General features: G+C 48.1%; 1 protein-coding gene across 2 annotated transcripts in view; it reads right to left on the bottom strand.

Annotated features, from left to right (window-relative positions):
- Nucleotides 1-7,987, bottom strand: part of KMT5B (lysine methyltransferase 5B) — a 29,532-nt gene extending 21,545 nt beyond the window's left edge. Inside the window, exons 1-2 of one of the 2 annotated variants that reach the window (XM_027457906.3) lie at nucleotides 7,165-7,987; nucleotides 339-581 (exon numbers count right to left, since the gene is read on the bottom strand). In XM_027457906.3, coding sequence (XP_027313707.2) covers nucleotides 339-498 — 160 coding nt within the window. In that variant the 5' untranslated portion in view covers nucleotides 499-581; nucleotides 7,165-7,987. Of the gene's footprint in view, nucleotides 1-338; nucleotides 585-7,164 lie in introns of both variants that reach the window. The other variant, XM_027457907.3, reaches the window with a different exon arrangement.
- Nucleotides 7,988-16,815: the final 8,828 nt, after the last annotated feature.

Genomic DNA, 16,815 nt, shown 5'->3' on the forward strand with positions numbered 1-16,815 from the left:
TACATGCACATTCACTAAGAGTTGGGCTCGTAACTCAAATGGGATCTTATCTACTTCCAATCACACTAGGTGTCAGCTAGTGCCCATCATGTATGTAAATTCTGAACTGGTTATGTGCAAAATACAATTACTCTCACTTAACTTTTAAACTGATCTGAAGAGATCCATATTCCTGAAATTAGTTACTACATCCAACACATACAAACCTACTTCATACTTCTGGTGAGAGCTTCATGCTGAGCGCACACCTCCTTTGAGAATTAAGATCTGACAGAAGCTGACTTGCAAATTGAAGGAAGAGCCACAAAGAACAATAAACTGCACAAATGTGTACGTACATCTGTTTGATCTTCTCTCGACTCCATTTTTGCCAGTCTTCGGATTCTCCTTTCCTGTATGCTGCAATTTGGTCTGATTCTGTGCGTGGTCATTAGACGACTTGCTTCCACTTCTCCTGCCATTCACCACCATGTTCTTGGATTCTCCCAGCCACTTCATTCCCCCAGACAGCCTGACCCAGTTGCATTTAGTCTCTTTTCAAAAGGCTCGGAGAAGTGGATGAATAATTTCAGTTCCGATTCCTACTGGAAGAAAAAAAGATAATCATAATTAGAACTTCCTGGGAGACCTGTTTCCAAGACACAACTTTTAACACCAACAAAAAAGAGTGAGCTGTATTTGCATTAGGAAGAATGAAAAGTAGTTGATTAGCACCGGTATGGGAAACTGTCACAAATACAGACACCCATGGGTGAACTTCTGTCCTACAACTCACTACCACATCTGGAAGCAAAGACAGAATCCTAAAGCTGATAAATTAAAGGCAACATCTATACAGAGAGAGACACACACCCCCTATGTAATTATACTGAGACACACACAAATACACAGCTATGTGACTCCACAAATGTCACATACAAAGTGTCTGACTCTAAAATGTCACTTTTACATATACCCCCAATTAAGATTAGATTTCCTAATCAATGTAACGTAACCTGCTTTGAACTCTACAGCTACAAATGACATTATACAAACGTCCCCTAAAAAGCAGTGAGATATTAAAAAACACAGCAAGCTGGCAGCATTTTTGGAATGGAGGTGGGGGAAAGATGTTACAACCTCATTGAAGAATTAGAGTTCAAAAAAATCTTCAGTGATGATCTAGAGGACCCGGGCAGCTATTTTAGTTACTGGTCCAGGTAACAAAACCACCCACCAACACATGGCTGGCCCCTTGAGCCAGCTGTGTTATGTGGGGTCACAAGTGGAGCATTAAACCTACAGCATAGGAACAGCCAGCACAGCACACGCTAGTTTTCGCCTGCAGGCTGAATACCTTTTGCATAAATAATTATCATACAAGAAAGCTACCAATGCTTTTGTACATGGCTGTGTCTATAACTGTCCATAACTCGCAGGGAAAAAAAGTCTAACAGTGATCTGCACAATTTTACAATTGCATTTATGCATTTGATCCATCTACTTTGTTTAAAGTCATTCTCCTCTTTGCAGTTTTGGCACAAAGGAATTGTGCCTTTTTTATTATTAACAAAACTCCAACAGCATTAGTGCTCAAGCTGTCTACGCTCAGCACATGTTATCAGGGAACAACCCCACTTAAATCCAGAGGAAGAAATTCATCAGAAACTACCAGACGTTTTGAAACAGCATCTCCTGTAGGAGCTCTGCTTTTAATCAGCCAAGGCTGGCAAAACACTGGACTTCTGCTGGGCACCGATGTGTTCAGGCTCCTTAAAGCCACAGCAATATTTATGGCCAGATCACAAGTAACTACAAGTTAATTAAAAGATTCAGAAACCTGAGCCATCAGACAGTGGAGCCTTAACAGCTGCATTGCCTCAAATGTCTCACTAGAGCCACCACCCGGAGGTTTACAGGTTTTAGGAGCTTTCACAACTTGTCACAGAAGAACAGGAATATTATTGACCAAGTGCAATGGGAGTAGACTGAGGACAAAGCAGCCGAGCTACTGCCTCAATGTGGAGAGGAAAATAAGAGGAGTTCAGTGGATGAGGAATTTTCTCGCTGCCAGTGACAGAAGGGGTTGGCTTTTACCTGAAGATAAATACATACACACAGATACGTTAGCAAGGAAAATAAAACTTCTCGCCACCTGAACTTCTTCTGAATACAGCTGCTCTGGGAAGATCTACCTGATAAAGCAACCCTTACCTTTCACTCTCTCCGCTCCTCAACCCACTGATTGAACAGGTCTGCATATGCCAATTAAATCCTGGTGCTCCGTGTTAGTAGCCACAGTAATAAAGAGCATTAAACCAAACTGCTACAGACCTCTACCAAACTCAAGCTCGCTCTTTGTGACCAGGAGCAAGCCCTGGCATGGCAGAGCGCTGCAGCCAAGGAGCCACAGGCAACCCATGGGCAGCATGAAGCCCCCCGCACACCAACACCGGCACCAGGCAGCAGGTGACTGGCAGCTACCAAGTATGGGAGCTGCACTCGAGCGAGGAAAAAAAAGTGGCTGCTGCATGGAGAAGGAAGCCCACTCCTGAAGATGATGCAAGGCTTTAGGAGGGTGGCTGCTATCTGCAGCAAGACGCTTCTGTCTGAACACGAGGTGGCAAAGGGAAGTACGACAGCAAGGTAAGAAGGACCCCGGCTACAGAAGAGCACTCACACCACACTGAGCATTAGGAAAAATAAATATTTGCTTCTGCTGCAGAATGTATTGACAGAGGTGACACCAAAAGTCTCCCCCGCAGCAAAACCAGCGAGGAACTCAGTGAAGCCCAGCAAAAATCCTCACGAAAACCCGTTCTTCGTTTGAGCCTAGCAGCCGGGTGAGCAAGGAAACTTCTGTCTCCACTGACTGCTGCCTCTTATTTTCCAACGCTGGCCAAATGAAGAACTCCAGGCACCCCAGTGTGTCTGCTGCCCCTGCTCCCCTTCCGCCAGCACACAGATGCTGCTTTCAGGAGATGGCACCAGCAGAGGCTCCTTCACAGAGAGCATCACAGCTCCTTATGCCCAGAGAGAACTGAGTGAGAGATGCCCACTGATCACCGCCGGGAGACCCTCTAACAGCCTCAGACGTGACTTGCTTGCCCCGTCAGACTCACACCGACTGACAGGCCCTTTAGGGACAAAGGGAGAAGAGGAAGAGAGGAAATCCACCTCCCTGCTCAAGCAAGCAGCTCTGCCTGGAGCCCACCTGCACCTCCACACTCCTGCAGTCCTGGGGAAGGAAGGGCTCTGCCGCTGAATGTCTCACCCCATGCACAGCTCACCGACCGGACAGATTTACATACGCTTTTACGGCCCCCAGCACAATCCCAGCTTCCAAGCAACATTAATTCGATGGAAACATCCCCACTGTTTTAACCCTTTATCCCTCCTCCTCCTCCTTCTTGTAACTCTGCTGCTTTTTGCACCCCTCCTGCTGTAGCTTTACTATTTCCCCAAGCTCAGCTGTCCCTCTCACAGAGCACCTCAGTGCTTCCAGAACAGAAACCCCCTTTCCTTCACCTGATGTTCAGTCTCTTGAACCTGCCAACACATTTCCCAAGCATTATTTTGTTTCAGCCCCACCGGGAAGCACCTGAAGCACACTCACCCTGCCACTGCTCAGCAGGCCCTCCTGAAGGCAGCTGCTGCCACAAGTGTTTCTGAGGCTGGCTAACGAGAACGCTTCTGATTGGTATTGCACATGAAAGGCTTTGTACAGTAGAAAACGGAGTAAGTCTCCATGCATTTGAGTAAAATAGTTCTGTGACTGTTAAAATAGACTTCAAAGGCTGGCTGATCCTCCCGAGCTCCAGGCTGTGCTATCTATCAAGTCAGTAAGGGCTTGTTGGGAGGGAAAAGAGAAAAACCACAGCTGCACGAAATCACCCAATCACTAAACCCTACACCATACAAACCTATAGATCAGTGACCCTAAGAAATTCAGCTATCATTTACTTTAGTCTTCCATAACACAGCTTTTGCATATAAATCCTTATTACTTAAAGGACAGGGACAGTTTTGAGCAGAAACGGGGGATCTGGTCCACCAGGTTCCCCAACAGGCAGGGTCATCCCCTCCAGCGCACAGGCAGGCAGGGTAAGTGCTGGTACCTGACCCAGTCATTTTGTAATTTCCTTACAGCTGCAAAAAGCCTTTCTCAAGACAGCAGCTAAAGCACATGCAGGCTGCAAACAAAAATGACCCACTGAGCACATCTCCTGCTTCTCCGGACGAATCAGTGAGAGCAAGAGAGGGGGGACGTTCCCTTGCTGGGAGCTCTAGAAGAGGAGCAGACCTCTGCGTTCAGGAGGCAGAGCCCGAGCACGCCGTCAGTTTCTCTGTGGGACCCCCAGGCTGTAGATGTTTCACTGCGACCGCCTCACCTGGGCAACAGAAGATGAGCACTACTCAAAGCATTTAGGTGGGGGGGATATGAGAGAAAGCCTCCAGGCAAAAGCTGAGCTGAATAAAAACCTCCCGTAGCTTCAAGTCGTTCTTACAGCTTTCCTACACCTGATTTCTGTCACTACCTTTGAGAGGCCAGCAGCTCTCTGTGCCCCCCTTTCTGCTGGCTCACAAAGGGCCCAGCGTCACTTCCAACGGGAGCGCAGTGCCATACGTGACACCACGACCTGCTGTTAAGGGTAATAAGCCAAAGCAGATCTCGCCACGGAGCAGAGGTCTCTGCAACCACAGAAGGCCACAAAAGAAGCAGAGATTTGGTTTATGTCCCACAAATCTCTGGAGCCCAAGCTGTATCTTACAGAAAGCTCAGGCGGTCCCAAAGCACCTCAGGGATCCAGGAGCTGAGGCTGCAGCTCCTCAGGGGTGTCACAAGCACCCAGGCAGCAGCTCCTGCAACCCTGCTGCTGTGCTGCTGCCTTTGGCCACCTGATCCCAAACCCACTTTAGACTTTGCTTGCCCCTGGCATGGAGCTGTTCAGCAAATTAAAACACAAGGAGAGCATTTGCTTTTCCCGTAGCATTTCAACTAGATAGTTCTCACAACTGGCTCAGGGCAGCACGGGACGTGGCTCAGACATGGCACTGGAAGCTCCAGGACCACAGTAAAACTCACTCAGGATGACTCAAACACTTGGGAGAGCTGCAGCTCCAGGCTGCAGGTTTGTGACAGGACATGGATTCAAAACTGACCCCAAGCTGGGCTCCAGTCCCTCCCCAACAGCTCAGTCTACACATTCCCACCTTCTCCTGTGCCCGTTCTTTCACAGCCACAAGATTTTCGCCTACCAGTTTGGAAACTAATCCAGTTACAAGGCGGGCACAGAAGGAACAGCGTGCCAGCATAAAGAGGCAGAGAGGGAACGAACAGACAGCAGGGCTTGAGCAGCTCCTGCTCCTTTTCCCCCTCACCTCTGCCACCACGGTGCCCCTTTGGGGCGAGCCTAAGTGAAGCTCAGTCTGCAGCAAGCCAACACCAAGCACCCCGAAGGGCTCCACCTCGTTAACCCAGCAGGCAGGAGCAGGTCCTTTCTGCTGGCTTAACAAGCCAAATGCATTCAGCCAAGGCCACAGTGGGCACGAGCTGGCTGCCACGAGCACTTCACAGCAGCCAAACAGCGGCACAACAGCTGAGCAGGGACCGGCAGAGCCCCAACTCCAGCAGCGAGCTGCTCGCAGGACACGAGGACGGTGTGGGGAGGCGGTGAGCAGCACTCAGCTCGTTCTGCTCCCAAATCCTTCTCCGAGCTGCCCGAGCCCAGCGCTGGGTTCGCTGCTCAGCCCGGGAGCACCCTACCTGCCGCCCGCTGCGCCGGGGCCGCTGCTCCCCGCCAGGAGGACGCTGGGAGCTGTAGTCCTGCTGCGGGGCAGCGCCAGCAGGGCCAGAGCGAGCTGCAGGAGCCACGCTGGTGCTGCCAGCAGGTGCAGGCACCTCGGCTGCATGGCCACCGAACAGGCAGCACTGATGTGAGGCTTTAAGTGGGTCTTATCGTCCAGCTCGGCCGGGCGTAACGCGGAGCTGGTTTGTGTGTCTCTGCCGGGCTCCAGAAACACAACAGCACAAAGGTAAACAAAAAAAAATATCTTATTTTTCAACCGAGTGAGCCTGATGTGCTCACTTGATCTTACTGACATCTTTCTGAGCTCCTCACACGGTGCCACTTCAGTGCCTTAAGCAAAGGAAAAGTTCCTTTGAAACGAAAGCAGCAAAGGATGCTTCAGGGACAGGCCTCCCGAGATGGGCACGGCTTCGTACCGATTGATACCTCTCTGACAAGCGTTACCCTCGTCGATTAAAGGCTCCCACTGCCCTGGGGTTGCCACCCCAAGACCACCTCCTGCGTGCTGTCCCATGCTGGATCCCCTTAGCCCCGTGCCGCAGCCCCTCCCAGTGGCCGTGCCGCGGCCGCCCGGGGTCCCCGCTCCGCCTTTCCCGGCTCCACGACGGGCTCGGGAGCGGCAGGGCCCGACCCCAAACGGCCCCCCCGGCCCGGAGGGTGCCCGGCCAGGAGGCTGCGGGCCGGGGAGGGCCGGGCAGGGCCGGGAGCCGCTCCCCGTTCCCCTGCTGCCCCCTAGGGCCCGGCCCCGCCTGCGGCCGCCCCCCGGCCCCCAGCGGCCCCGCAGCGCCACTCCAGGCCCCCCGGAACCCCACAGCCCCCCTGACCCCGCAGTCACCCCCTCAACCCCACGCACCCCTAACCCCGCACCCCCCCCTTAACCCCACCACTCCCCTCTTAGCCCCTCCTTAACCCCAGCGCCCCCATTAACCCCCTCCTCCACCCCACAGCCCCCCTAACCCCACACCTCCTACCACAACCCCACAGCCCCCTCTTAACCCCACAGCCCCCTCTTAGCCCCCCCCTTAACCCCAGTCCCCCTGTAAGCACCCCCTTAACCCCACAGCCCCCACACCTAACCCCAGCCCCCCTTAACCCTAAACCTCCCTAACCCCACACCCCTCCCCTTAACCCCACAGCCCCCCCTCACCCCCACACCCGTCCCTTACCCTCCCCACACCCCCTCCTTACCCCCCCCATCCCCCAAACCCACAGCTCCCCCCTCACCCCCCACACACCCCCCCTTCACCCCACACCCCATACTCCACCCCACACCCCCCTCACCCCACAGCTTCCCCCCCAAACCCCCCAGCCCCCTGCTCGCAGGGCCCCGGGGGTCTCCGGCCGCCATCTCGCCCCCCCCCCCCCCGTCACTCACCTCCCGGCCGCCCACCGCGCTGGGGTGCCCCCGCCGCTGGTGCTGCCCCAGCCTCCGCCGGGGGGAAAAAATGAATCATCAAAAGGGAAAAGAGCGAGAAAGGAGGGGGGGGAGGAAAAAAAAAAAAAAAAAAAAAAAAGGAGGAAGGTGGGGGAGAAAAAGAGGAGAGCCGGCGAGAAAGGAGGAGGGGGAGGAGGAAAAAAATCAGAAGGAGGAAAAAAAAAAAAAAAGCGGCGATAATGGTAAAAAAATAATTCCGAGTGGGGGGAGGAAAAAAATGGCGGATTAAAATCCAAGATGGCGGCGCCGAGGGGCGAGCGATGCAGGGGGGAGGCGATGGCGAGAGCCGCCGCCGGATCCTTCCGCCGGCCCCCGCGAAAAAGAGTCCCCCGGGCTCCCTCACGGAGCCCCCGCGGGGCGGCGGCGAGGCCGGGCCGCCGCCGCTCCCCCCTGCTGTCGCTTCTCCTTCTCTCCGCGGGGAGCCCTCTCTCCGCCGCTCCGGCGGTCGAGGCGAGCCGCGGCGCTGCGAAGTTTTCCTTCTTCTTCTTTCCGCCGCGCAGCCCGCGACCTCCTCGCCCCGGCCGGGGAGACGCCGCCTGCCCGTGTGGTGCCGGCGGCGGAGGGACACCGCGGCCGCCTTGCGCCTGGCGGAAGGATACGGCGCTCGAAATAAACCTCGCCTTCTCTCAACCTGCGCCGCCTCTTCCTCCTCCTCCTCTTTCTCCTCCTCTCCCTCACGCCGCCATGCAGCGAGCCCCCGGAGGAGGCTCGGCGCGGCTCGCAGCCCCCATGGCGGCGCCGTGCAGGCAGCGCAGGGATCTGTTGGGGTGGGGGGGGGGGGGGGTAGGAAACGAGGTCTGGGGCGGCCCGGCCGTGTGAGGAAAGAAGTCCCGGCGGAGGGATCCCTCCGCGCGGGCTGCCCTTTAAATGCGAGGCGTCCCCTCAGTGTGGGGCTGGGGCGGGCAGAGCCGGGGTCTGGCGGGGACCGCGCTGAGCCCCCCGTGTCTGAACGCTTCTTCCACAGCCCCGAGGGCTCGGGGGAGGCTGTGCGGGGGATAATCCGCCCTGTCCCGCTTGGGGCAGCCCCTTCGGGGAGCATCGGGCACCTGCTTCCCTCTTCCGCGTCCTCGCAGGGCCATTTAAAAATGGCCCCGGCGGGGAGGCGGCGGCCGCCGGGTGCTGAGGGGCCGGGGGCGGTGCGGGGGCGCCCCCCGGCAGGAACAAAAGGCGCCTTTGCGCCGGGAAAAGCTGCAGCGGGGACACCCCGGGACCTCCCGCCAGCCCAAAACGTGTTCCTGTTGGGTGCTCGGTTAAATCTATGCCAGGGAAAACGCCGTGCTGCCAACCATTGTCCCCTTGCAGGAGGTGGAAAAGTCAAATGTTTTCTGCTCGAAGTTGAGAAGTTTTGTTACATCCTTAAAGTACTGAGTTGTCCTTTGTGTTTCTTGACATACGATGCACCCATTGCGGTTCTTCTTCTCCGATGTGTTTCATTTTTATAAGTTTACCAGAAGCCTTTTAGGCTGAGTTCATTGTAAGGTGCCATCAACGCTTGTGGGGAAGGAGCAGATTCACCACACGGCGACTTTCCACAGCTATTTGCCAGGAATACCAATTCCTCGGTTGTCTTCTGGTATTATCCTTAGTAGGGAACTAAAGATTTTAAATAAAACGTAATTTCACATTAGAACTGGGGTTAATTCTGCTTTAATTACCCAAGCGATACAATATCTGGGAATGGCGTGTATTCCAACAAAACACATTTTAAATACATTGATTTTACTGCAGTAACAAGAAATGACTTCTGAAGCTGAGAGTTGGGCTGAGTTGTTAAACTAGATTAGCACAGATTTTTGCACCTGAATTATAAACCCCTGGAATATTTACTTCAGGCCAGAATCAGCTGTTAACAGGGCCACAAGCAGTGCCACCGATAGTATTAGTAACAATATTTGAATATTGTTTTATAGATGCATCAGCTTGTTCGGTGTGTTTACGGGAATGACTACAGCCATCTCCCGAGTTCAGACATTGCTGGACGGGAAGATGCCAGCTTCGGTCCTGGTGGCGACAAGGGTTTGCCATAGCTCCAGCAGCGGGTGTAGCTGCAGCAGGGCACACAAAAAAAACTTATTTACTACGGACTCCAGCCAGTGATCTGACAACAACACCCTGGCTGAGTCTGAAAGGATGCTTTTTCAGAATACATTTATCTAAAACTTATTTCTTCTGCTCTTCAGGTAGCAATTACGAAAGTTAAAGAAAAAAAAGACACTTTTCCGTTAATTTATTTTCCCCCCTACTTTTTAGCATTTTCCCATTGTAGTTCTTTCATTCTATTACACAAAATACTGGCCTTGAAATAAGGAAGTCGGGTGGTCAAAGCCTGAGAGCATACCTTACTAAGTTTACTATGTTAAATGATTTTGACTGCATTTTTTTTTTTTTCTGAAAAACCGTAGATATGTGGTGACTAACTCCAAATAAATGTAATTTCAGAAATTTATTCTCAAAAACCCATCAATAGTTTCAGTGTTGATTTTACTTCCTAAATTAATGCTACCGTAATAGGCTTAATCCTCACCAGAATGTGAAGGGACTCAAATCTAAAACTTGTATTGTTTTCTTATTAATTATCAAAGGACTGTGACAAAGGCATTATTTTTTGCAGGAGTAAAAATTTCTATCAGTCACGTTACTCAATATTTCAGTCACATGGCAATTTTGTGACTTCTGCTCGATAATTTTCTCCTGATGACAGAGGACTGAAAGATTTAGAGCATATGCCAGGCAACAGATGAGTTTATTTCAGTGTGCATTGGCAAGAATCGGTATTTTTTATTTCCCAAAGTAGTATTCCTAAATTGTTACTGTTATAAAATTTAAAAGGAACTGCATTTGCTCTTTGCTGATTCTGTAGATCGTCTCACTTTGGGAATAGGAGCTTTTGCATTTTCGACATCCCATAGGCACTATGGCGCTACGCTCCTAATGTAGCAAAAAATTGGAAAGCGTCCAGTTTTTACTGAAAATCTGTAGTTATTAAAATCTTTATGTGATGAAGAGTTTTGTAGAACTATGTCTTTTGGGCAATGAAACAAACTTTGGATTCGAGGCATGCGTGGAGGCTGCTGTGTTGCAGTTTCTTGGGGCATTGCAGGGGTCCAAACCTCGGCCCTCAGCTGCAGTTTCTGAGTGAGGACTTCAGTCCTTCCCTCTCCACGAAGAACAGCCACTGCAACAAAACCTTTCCAGCAATATAAAGCCAAAATCAGCTGCTGCTGAAAAACATACAGCTCTTGATCAGATCCTGCTGAAGACTGTAGCAGTGGGTAATTTTGAGGAGCACAAACATATCCCAATTGAAAAGTCCATTTACCACTTTACAGTTTAACTCAGCCACATAGGCTTTTTTTTTTTTTTTTTTTTTTTTTTTTTTTTTTTTTTCTATTTTTTTCTTTTCCCTTACTTTTGTTCTGTGGTACTTCTGCATAGCCCCAGTGTAAGCGTTTTTGGAAATGGGCATCTGGGAGTGTTAATGTGCCAATAACAGAGCCAGGTTGTCCTATATGTTCTGGCTCCTTAGCAGGCCTTGGAGCATCGCAAGGAGTATCTGGGAGCAGAGCATGCTGAATACTAAATAACCGGCAGCATTACTCTTCTGAGCCAGCACTGAAGTCTCTATTACCCTGACGTGCCCCAAGCTGTCTCCCGTGGGCAGTTTGACCCCACCTTCTCCATTACTCTGAAGGTCTCAGTTTCACCGCCCAGAAGCACTCCTCTATATCGCATGTGCGCTACGCTGAAATCTCAAAGTTTGCCAAAGCATTGACAGCAACCTTCCCTTTTAAAAATAAAACCACGTCCTGTAAGTGCTGTATGCCCTGTTGTAATTTTAAGCTGGATATACCGTACCCAGCTCCATATGGTCAATTCTGCTGGTTTTAAGGGCACAGCAATGACACCCAGGGAAGCAGAGGCACGAGGAAATAGAAAGGAATACAAAGAAGGAGCTGAAGTAACTGGGCAGGTGTAAGGAGCCTGATCTTTCAATTTAGGTAATATTTTATCTGCTGTTTGCAGCAAGCAGATGTCCTATAGCTGCTGTTTTTACTGTTTGGAAGGGATGATGTTGTACAAAGGGTAACAGGCTTCAAACTGCGGGCACCACAGCAAGCAGCGGATGGGCGCTTTTGTGTTGGCATGGGCACACTAAGAACGTGCTCCTATTCTACGCCGAGCAAGTAAATATCTTCCTGTGACATCTTTAAGAGGATCAGTCCCTTCCACTGACATCCACGCAGGAGTGTGGCCTTAAATACTGGTCACTGTGCCTCCCCAAACCCTGAGCAGTGTCACAACGCAGTTTTCACTGATGATTACAAACCCGAAGTTAAACATCACAAATGAATGTAAGAACCGAATAAAATTAAAGACCGTTTCTATCAGAACCTTATTAATTTATCCAAAATGTACATATTCTCGGTAACAGATGGTCAATAATAGATGATAGATGGCCTCCTCTGGGTAAATTAGTGGCTGTAATTCACTTGAGGGCTTCTGCTGATGTCATAAGCTGCCAGAGTGCAGCCTGAGTGATTTATTAACAGCTGCAGAAATCCTAGAGTGAATTACATCCTTGTATTCACTTCGGGTCTGCAGATTGTTATTTGTAAAATACAGAGGTTTGTGTTTCTTAGTTATTATAGGGATTTTTTATATGACTGTAATACAGGGGCACAGTGCTGAAATGACAAGTGTGAAAGCTCAGCTCCCTGCCTGCAGTAAAGGCAGGCAGATTTTCTCTGCTAATGCATATCAACACCAACCCTGTCCTTTATTTTTTTTTAAATAAGCTAATCAGCATCTGCAGATTTTTACATAAGTCCTGCTTTTTTGTTTGTTTGTTTTGTTTTCTCCATCATTGATCCAACCATCAAATATGAATAAAGTCAGTATCTTCTCTGCCAGCAATCTCAGTGTTGTAGTCACTCTCTCTCTTCACATTGAGCTACATCCAAAACAAAAAAGATAGTAAAGGGGTCAATGCTGAACAGGAATAAGTGCTATCTAATAATAACTGGATGTTTAGGAAGGAGGCAACAGATCCAGAAGGCTAGAAAAGGCACCTGGAAAACAAAATCCATCATGTTCATGGAAGAGACTGTCCTGTCTCCTAACACTATCCCTGTTTAGGAAACCCTTTCTTTCTTCCATAAAATTCCTGCATGGTAAAAGAGTTTTTATCTCACATGCCATCCCACCTTAACATCCAAGACTCATTCTTAGGCGATCTCTCGAGTTCTCGGTGCGATGATACACACTTCCCTGTCAGATGTATCTCATCTTTCCAAAATGTGAACATATGCAAGCAAATTAACTACTATTGATTTCCATACCCTTCTTCCTTCCCACCGAGATGGGAGTGTATGTTACAAAATCCTGTTTCTCAAGTAAGGGATACATTTCCAACAAGTAATGTAAGTTCTGGAAGGAAGGAGAAAAGGGAAATGAGAGTAAATGACAGAGTTGCATGGCAGGAAGGAGCAGTCGGAGTTCATTTGCCAATAACTCTGTGTATTATTTTTGCTGAAGATGTAGAATTTCTGGACAAAACTTCCAGTGAGTGTTTAGATGCTATCTAGATGCCAGTGAAAATCCTTCCAGCCTTCTCTCTTTGAGATGGCATTTGTTTGGTGATGGTTTGATCTTACCGGCCATTTGGAGAGGGCTGCGTTTATTGTCGTCAGCAAGAAATGCTGCTTTGCTATGACACAAATCCTCCTTCACTCCTGCTTTCCTTCACCGACATCTGTCTGCATAAGTGACCTGTCTTGAAGAGGTACAAATAGATGATATTTGCACAGAAAGCAAAGGTTAGAATTTGAAGAAAAACAGGCTCCAGAAACTGCTTGTTGCCTTCAGGCAAAGCCCTTTGAAGTCGTTATGAGTTTACTAATTTCAGCAAGAAACATTATTGCCATTACAGTGTTATGGACAAAACCCGATCATGCTGGGATCCCACTATGTCAGATGTTATACAAATGCACAGAAGGGTATCAAGAAACAGGAAAAACGTCTTTTTTTTTTTTTTTTTTTTTTTTTTCCTGCTTTCTGCAATGAGCTGTTGTCCTTTGGATGCTTTTAGAATTGCTTATGGATTTGTGGTAGCATATATCCAAAAGCTTGGCTCTCCTTTCTTACCATTTAAATGTTTGGGAACCATACCAAGGGCAGATGGACAGCTGGACCATGGTCTGTCCATGGTTTGCAACTTCCAGGTCAGTTCTGCAACAAGCTCCTTCATTTCCTCTCAAATTAAATCTGAACCCATTTCTTTCCTTTTCCTTTTCAAACTGAGGTTAGTTTTTTGCTTTTGTTTGTTTTTGCTTTTTTCTATGCCTACTTGTTAACTTTGGACTCAGTTTATATGAAGGAGGCAGGGAAAAAAAAAAACACAAAACAAAACAACAAAGCAAAACACAATAGCTTCTCAAATAACAAATTTAAACTGCATTGATCTCAGGTATTTGTATTTTCATGCTTGAGGAGGAAGATTTCTATTGTCACCTCATAGCTCTATTGTCATTCAGATATTTGTTATATTGGGAGGGATTTTTCGTTTTCTTTTGTTGTACAGACAGGGAAGGCTACCAGTCCTATGCTATGCTTCAGCACCTTTCTCTAATCTCCCTTTTATAGCCGGGCTTTTCCTCCCTATACAAACTGGCAAATCACTGCAAGGTTGTGGGGTTGTGAGGAGTGATGAGGTACATTATTTCTCCCCATCTCTGCGTTGTTTCTGTAAGTTCTGAGACAATTCCTTCATAAAAAGCAGCAAGCAGCCAAGTGCTCTCAGTCCCTCAATCACTTTAAATTGCAAAATAGAAGTGGTTACATGTCTTATCCTAAATGGCTACTGGAAGAAACACCTACTGTTTATTACTTATAGAGCCATTGCAAGTAACCGTGAGCCAGGTTTGGCTGTGCTGTCTCTTTGGATCATGCAGACTGCACCTATAGGAAGATAGGGTGGAGTTTCATGTATCCACTACAGATTTCTAACCCCCAAATCATGGTATTTGCAGTTCTGTCACTGGACAGAGCCTCCAGCTTTGTGAACAGCAAAGGGAAGCTTAGTGTCAAGTGGTAGGGCAAGGACAAATGCTTTTTCACCTTGCAAGCTTTGTTGCTATGAAAGATCGTCTTATTTATTTATCTTTAAAGTAGAGGATGGTGGCAAATTTCTGATGGTACTGCTCTGATTGCAATCGAGCATGCTGATCAAGGCATTATTTGCCTGTATATGTTGCTTGCATGAATTACCTCACAGATGAAAAACATTTTTAAAAAGATTCAGAGGTCAGACTCTGTATTTCACATTTTTGTTCGCAACTTTTGATGTGCTGACCCTGTTCTGCTCATTATCTGACTGCAGAATTTAATGATTTTTTTTTTTTTTTCCCCTGGTCAGTGCTTTTGGTTATATTGGAGAGATGTGGATATTAGTATTTGTCCTTCTCCTCCCAGAGTCAGGTGCACCTTTGGTTTTCTCCTGATGGAGGATAGATCTCAGGTGCACTCTTCAATCCAAGGGCTGTTCTCTTCTGTTATGCTCCATCAGTACTAAAGAATTACTTCCCGGGGAGCACTGGATCCACATGAGAATCACGTATCCCTTCTGACATAAACCACACAGGCACTTTGGCACGAGTGAATCCCCTGAGAAAGCATTAAATCAAGCATGATGTTCTGTTTTCCCTGTGGAAACCTCAAGCTTCAGCTATTGTTTCCAGAGAGGCTGCTTTACCCAGGAATGGTTCAGCAAGGAGAAAAATCTCTGTGTGTGCAATTTTCACTTCATGTCATAGGGCTAGCATGAGAATTTCTCATTTCCCTGTAAAAAGATTAAAAATTAGAAAAAATAAAGCATCTCTATCAAGTGAAAAACAGTAAGTTCTGTGTGACTCTGCTGCATTCTCATCAAGCAAAATGGAGTCTGCCGTGTTCGTGGCTTGCTCAGAAAGGGGAGAGGTTCTCTTCCATTACCTGAGTACACATTTCAGAAAAATGCCAGAGGTTAGTTAGGGGGTGGGAGAAGGATGAGATGTTAAACAAATTCTGTCCTTGGCTGCTTCATTCATCTGCTGTTGGGGAGGATAAGAAGTAAGAGCTAAAGCAAGTTTGGACTAGACTTATCAACACCTGTAACAAGGGAAAACGGCTGGGGATTTAACAGAGGCAACTAATGAACCTCTATTTTACTTGCATCTCTCTTAAGATGGAGGCTAGTATCTTTTGGAGGCAGCTTTGGGAGCAGATTGGAAGGAAGATGGAAAAAAAAAAGCTCTTTAAAAGCCAGACAAATTTTGTTAGGCATTCGGATACACTACCAGCTATCAGTTATGTGGTCAAAAACACTTCTGAGATATATACCAGTTGTGGTATTTCTCTGGTAATTCAGCTCTCCAGGTACAAAGTAGCTTTCTTGCTGTATCACCCTTGCAGCTCTGCAGAGGGGAGTGTCACACCATGCTACAGGAGATGGGGGCCCTGTTTTAGAGCACTTCACATCTCCAGGAGAGGTTCTCAAAAGGTCCAAGGCAAATTCACACTGTAGAGATGGAGTTCTCTGAAACTCTTCCATCTGTTTTCCCAATTTCCAGCTGTTTAAGCTTAGGCTGACTGAGTTAGGCTGTTGATCTGCTCTTTCTGCAGTTATAGACCGCTGTAAGTGGTCACAAAGCAGGCACTAGCTGCTCCAAATGTTTTTGAAACTGTTGGTCTGAAGGTCAAGTCAGCCAGTTTGGTTGTCTAACAGTGTGTTCTGAGTCTTTGGGGTAGATACATAAGGCTTTGGTTACTCTGAATGGAAAGAAAAATAGATCCTTTGACTATGGTTTTGAGGTTTTAGTCACTCGGTGTGCCTGCTACAGGCATGGATATCTCAGAGGAATGGGATTACAGCTTTGATAACATCCTGTCCTTAAATGTGATAGGAGGTCTCACAGGACTCCAAAGAGCAATGCAATAAATCTGCCTCGGTTATTATTACTTCAGGAGTTGTCAGAACTGACCTGCTTCCTTGTGACTGTGAAACACATTGAAATATATTCTGTCTTCCTGCTGGCTCTCTGAGGAGCTTTTCACAGGTCTAGCACAATACAAACCCAAATCTGCTCTGGGAGTGTGACTGGAAATGGTCTTTTCACACTCTTTGAAGCTCTGTCTGGAGCTGAAGTTTGGAAGAAATCATCTGGCTACTGTCACGGGTCTATGTGGAGGTGGCTTGGTGGCTCTGTCCTAAGCTGTGAAAAGACTGCTTGTTATTCACTGAGGTTGGATGGAAAGGAAGAGGTGGAAATTGTTTCACAGAATTTTGGGCGTATCTGTGTTGTTTGTTTGTTTGTTTTTGTTAATTTTATGTTTGTTTTTAGTACAGGCAAGCGAGAAATTACCAAAACATCTGGATTGGGCTTTTCCTTGGCAGCAAGGTTTTTGGCTTGTTCCCCCCCCCCACTTCATTATGGGCTTCATCCTGATGACTTTGGCCTTTCTGTGAAACTGCAAAGTGGCAGAGGTAAGAGGGGTGATTACAAACCGAACTCATTGAGCATGAAAGGAAAGGACTGGGACGACAGATTCTTCCAT

This window comes from Anas platyrhynchos, chromosome 5 (genome assembly GCF_047663525.1).
Source record: "Anas platyrhynchos isolate ZD024472 breed Pekin duck chromosome 5, IASCAAS_PekinDuck_T2T, whole genome shotgun sequence".
NCBI classification, from domain to species: domain Eukaryota; kingdom Metazoa; phylum Chordata; class Aves; order Anseriformes; family Anatidae; genus Anas; species Anas platyrhynchos.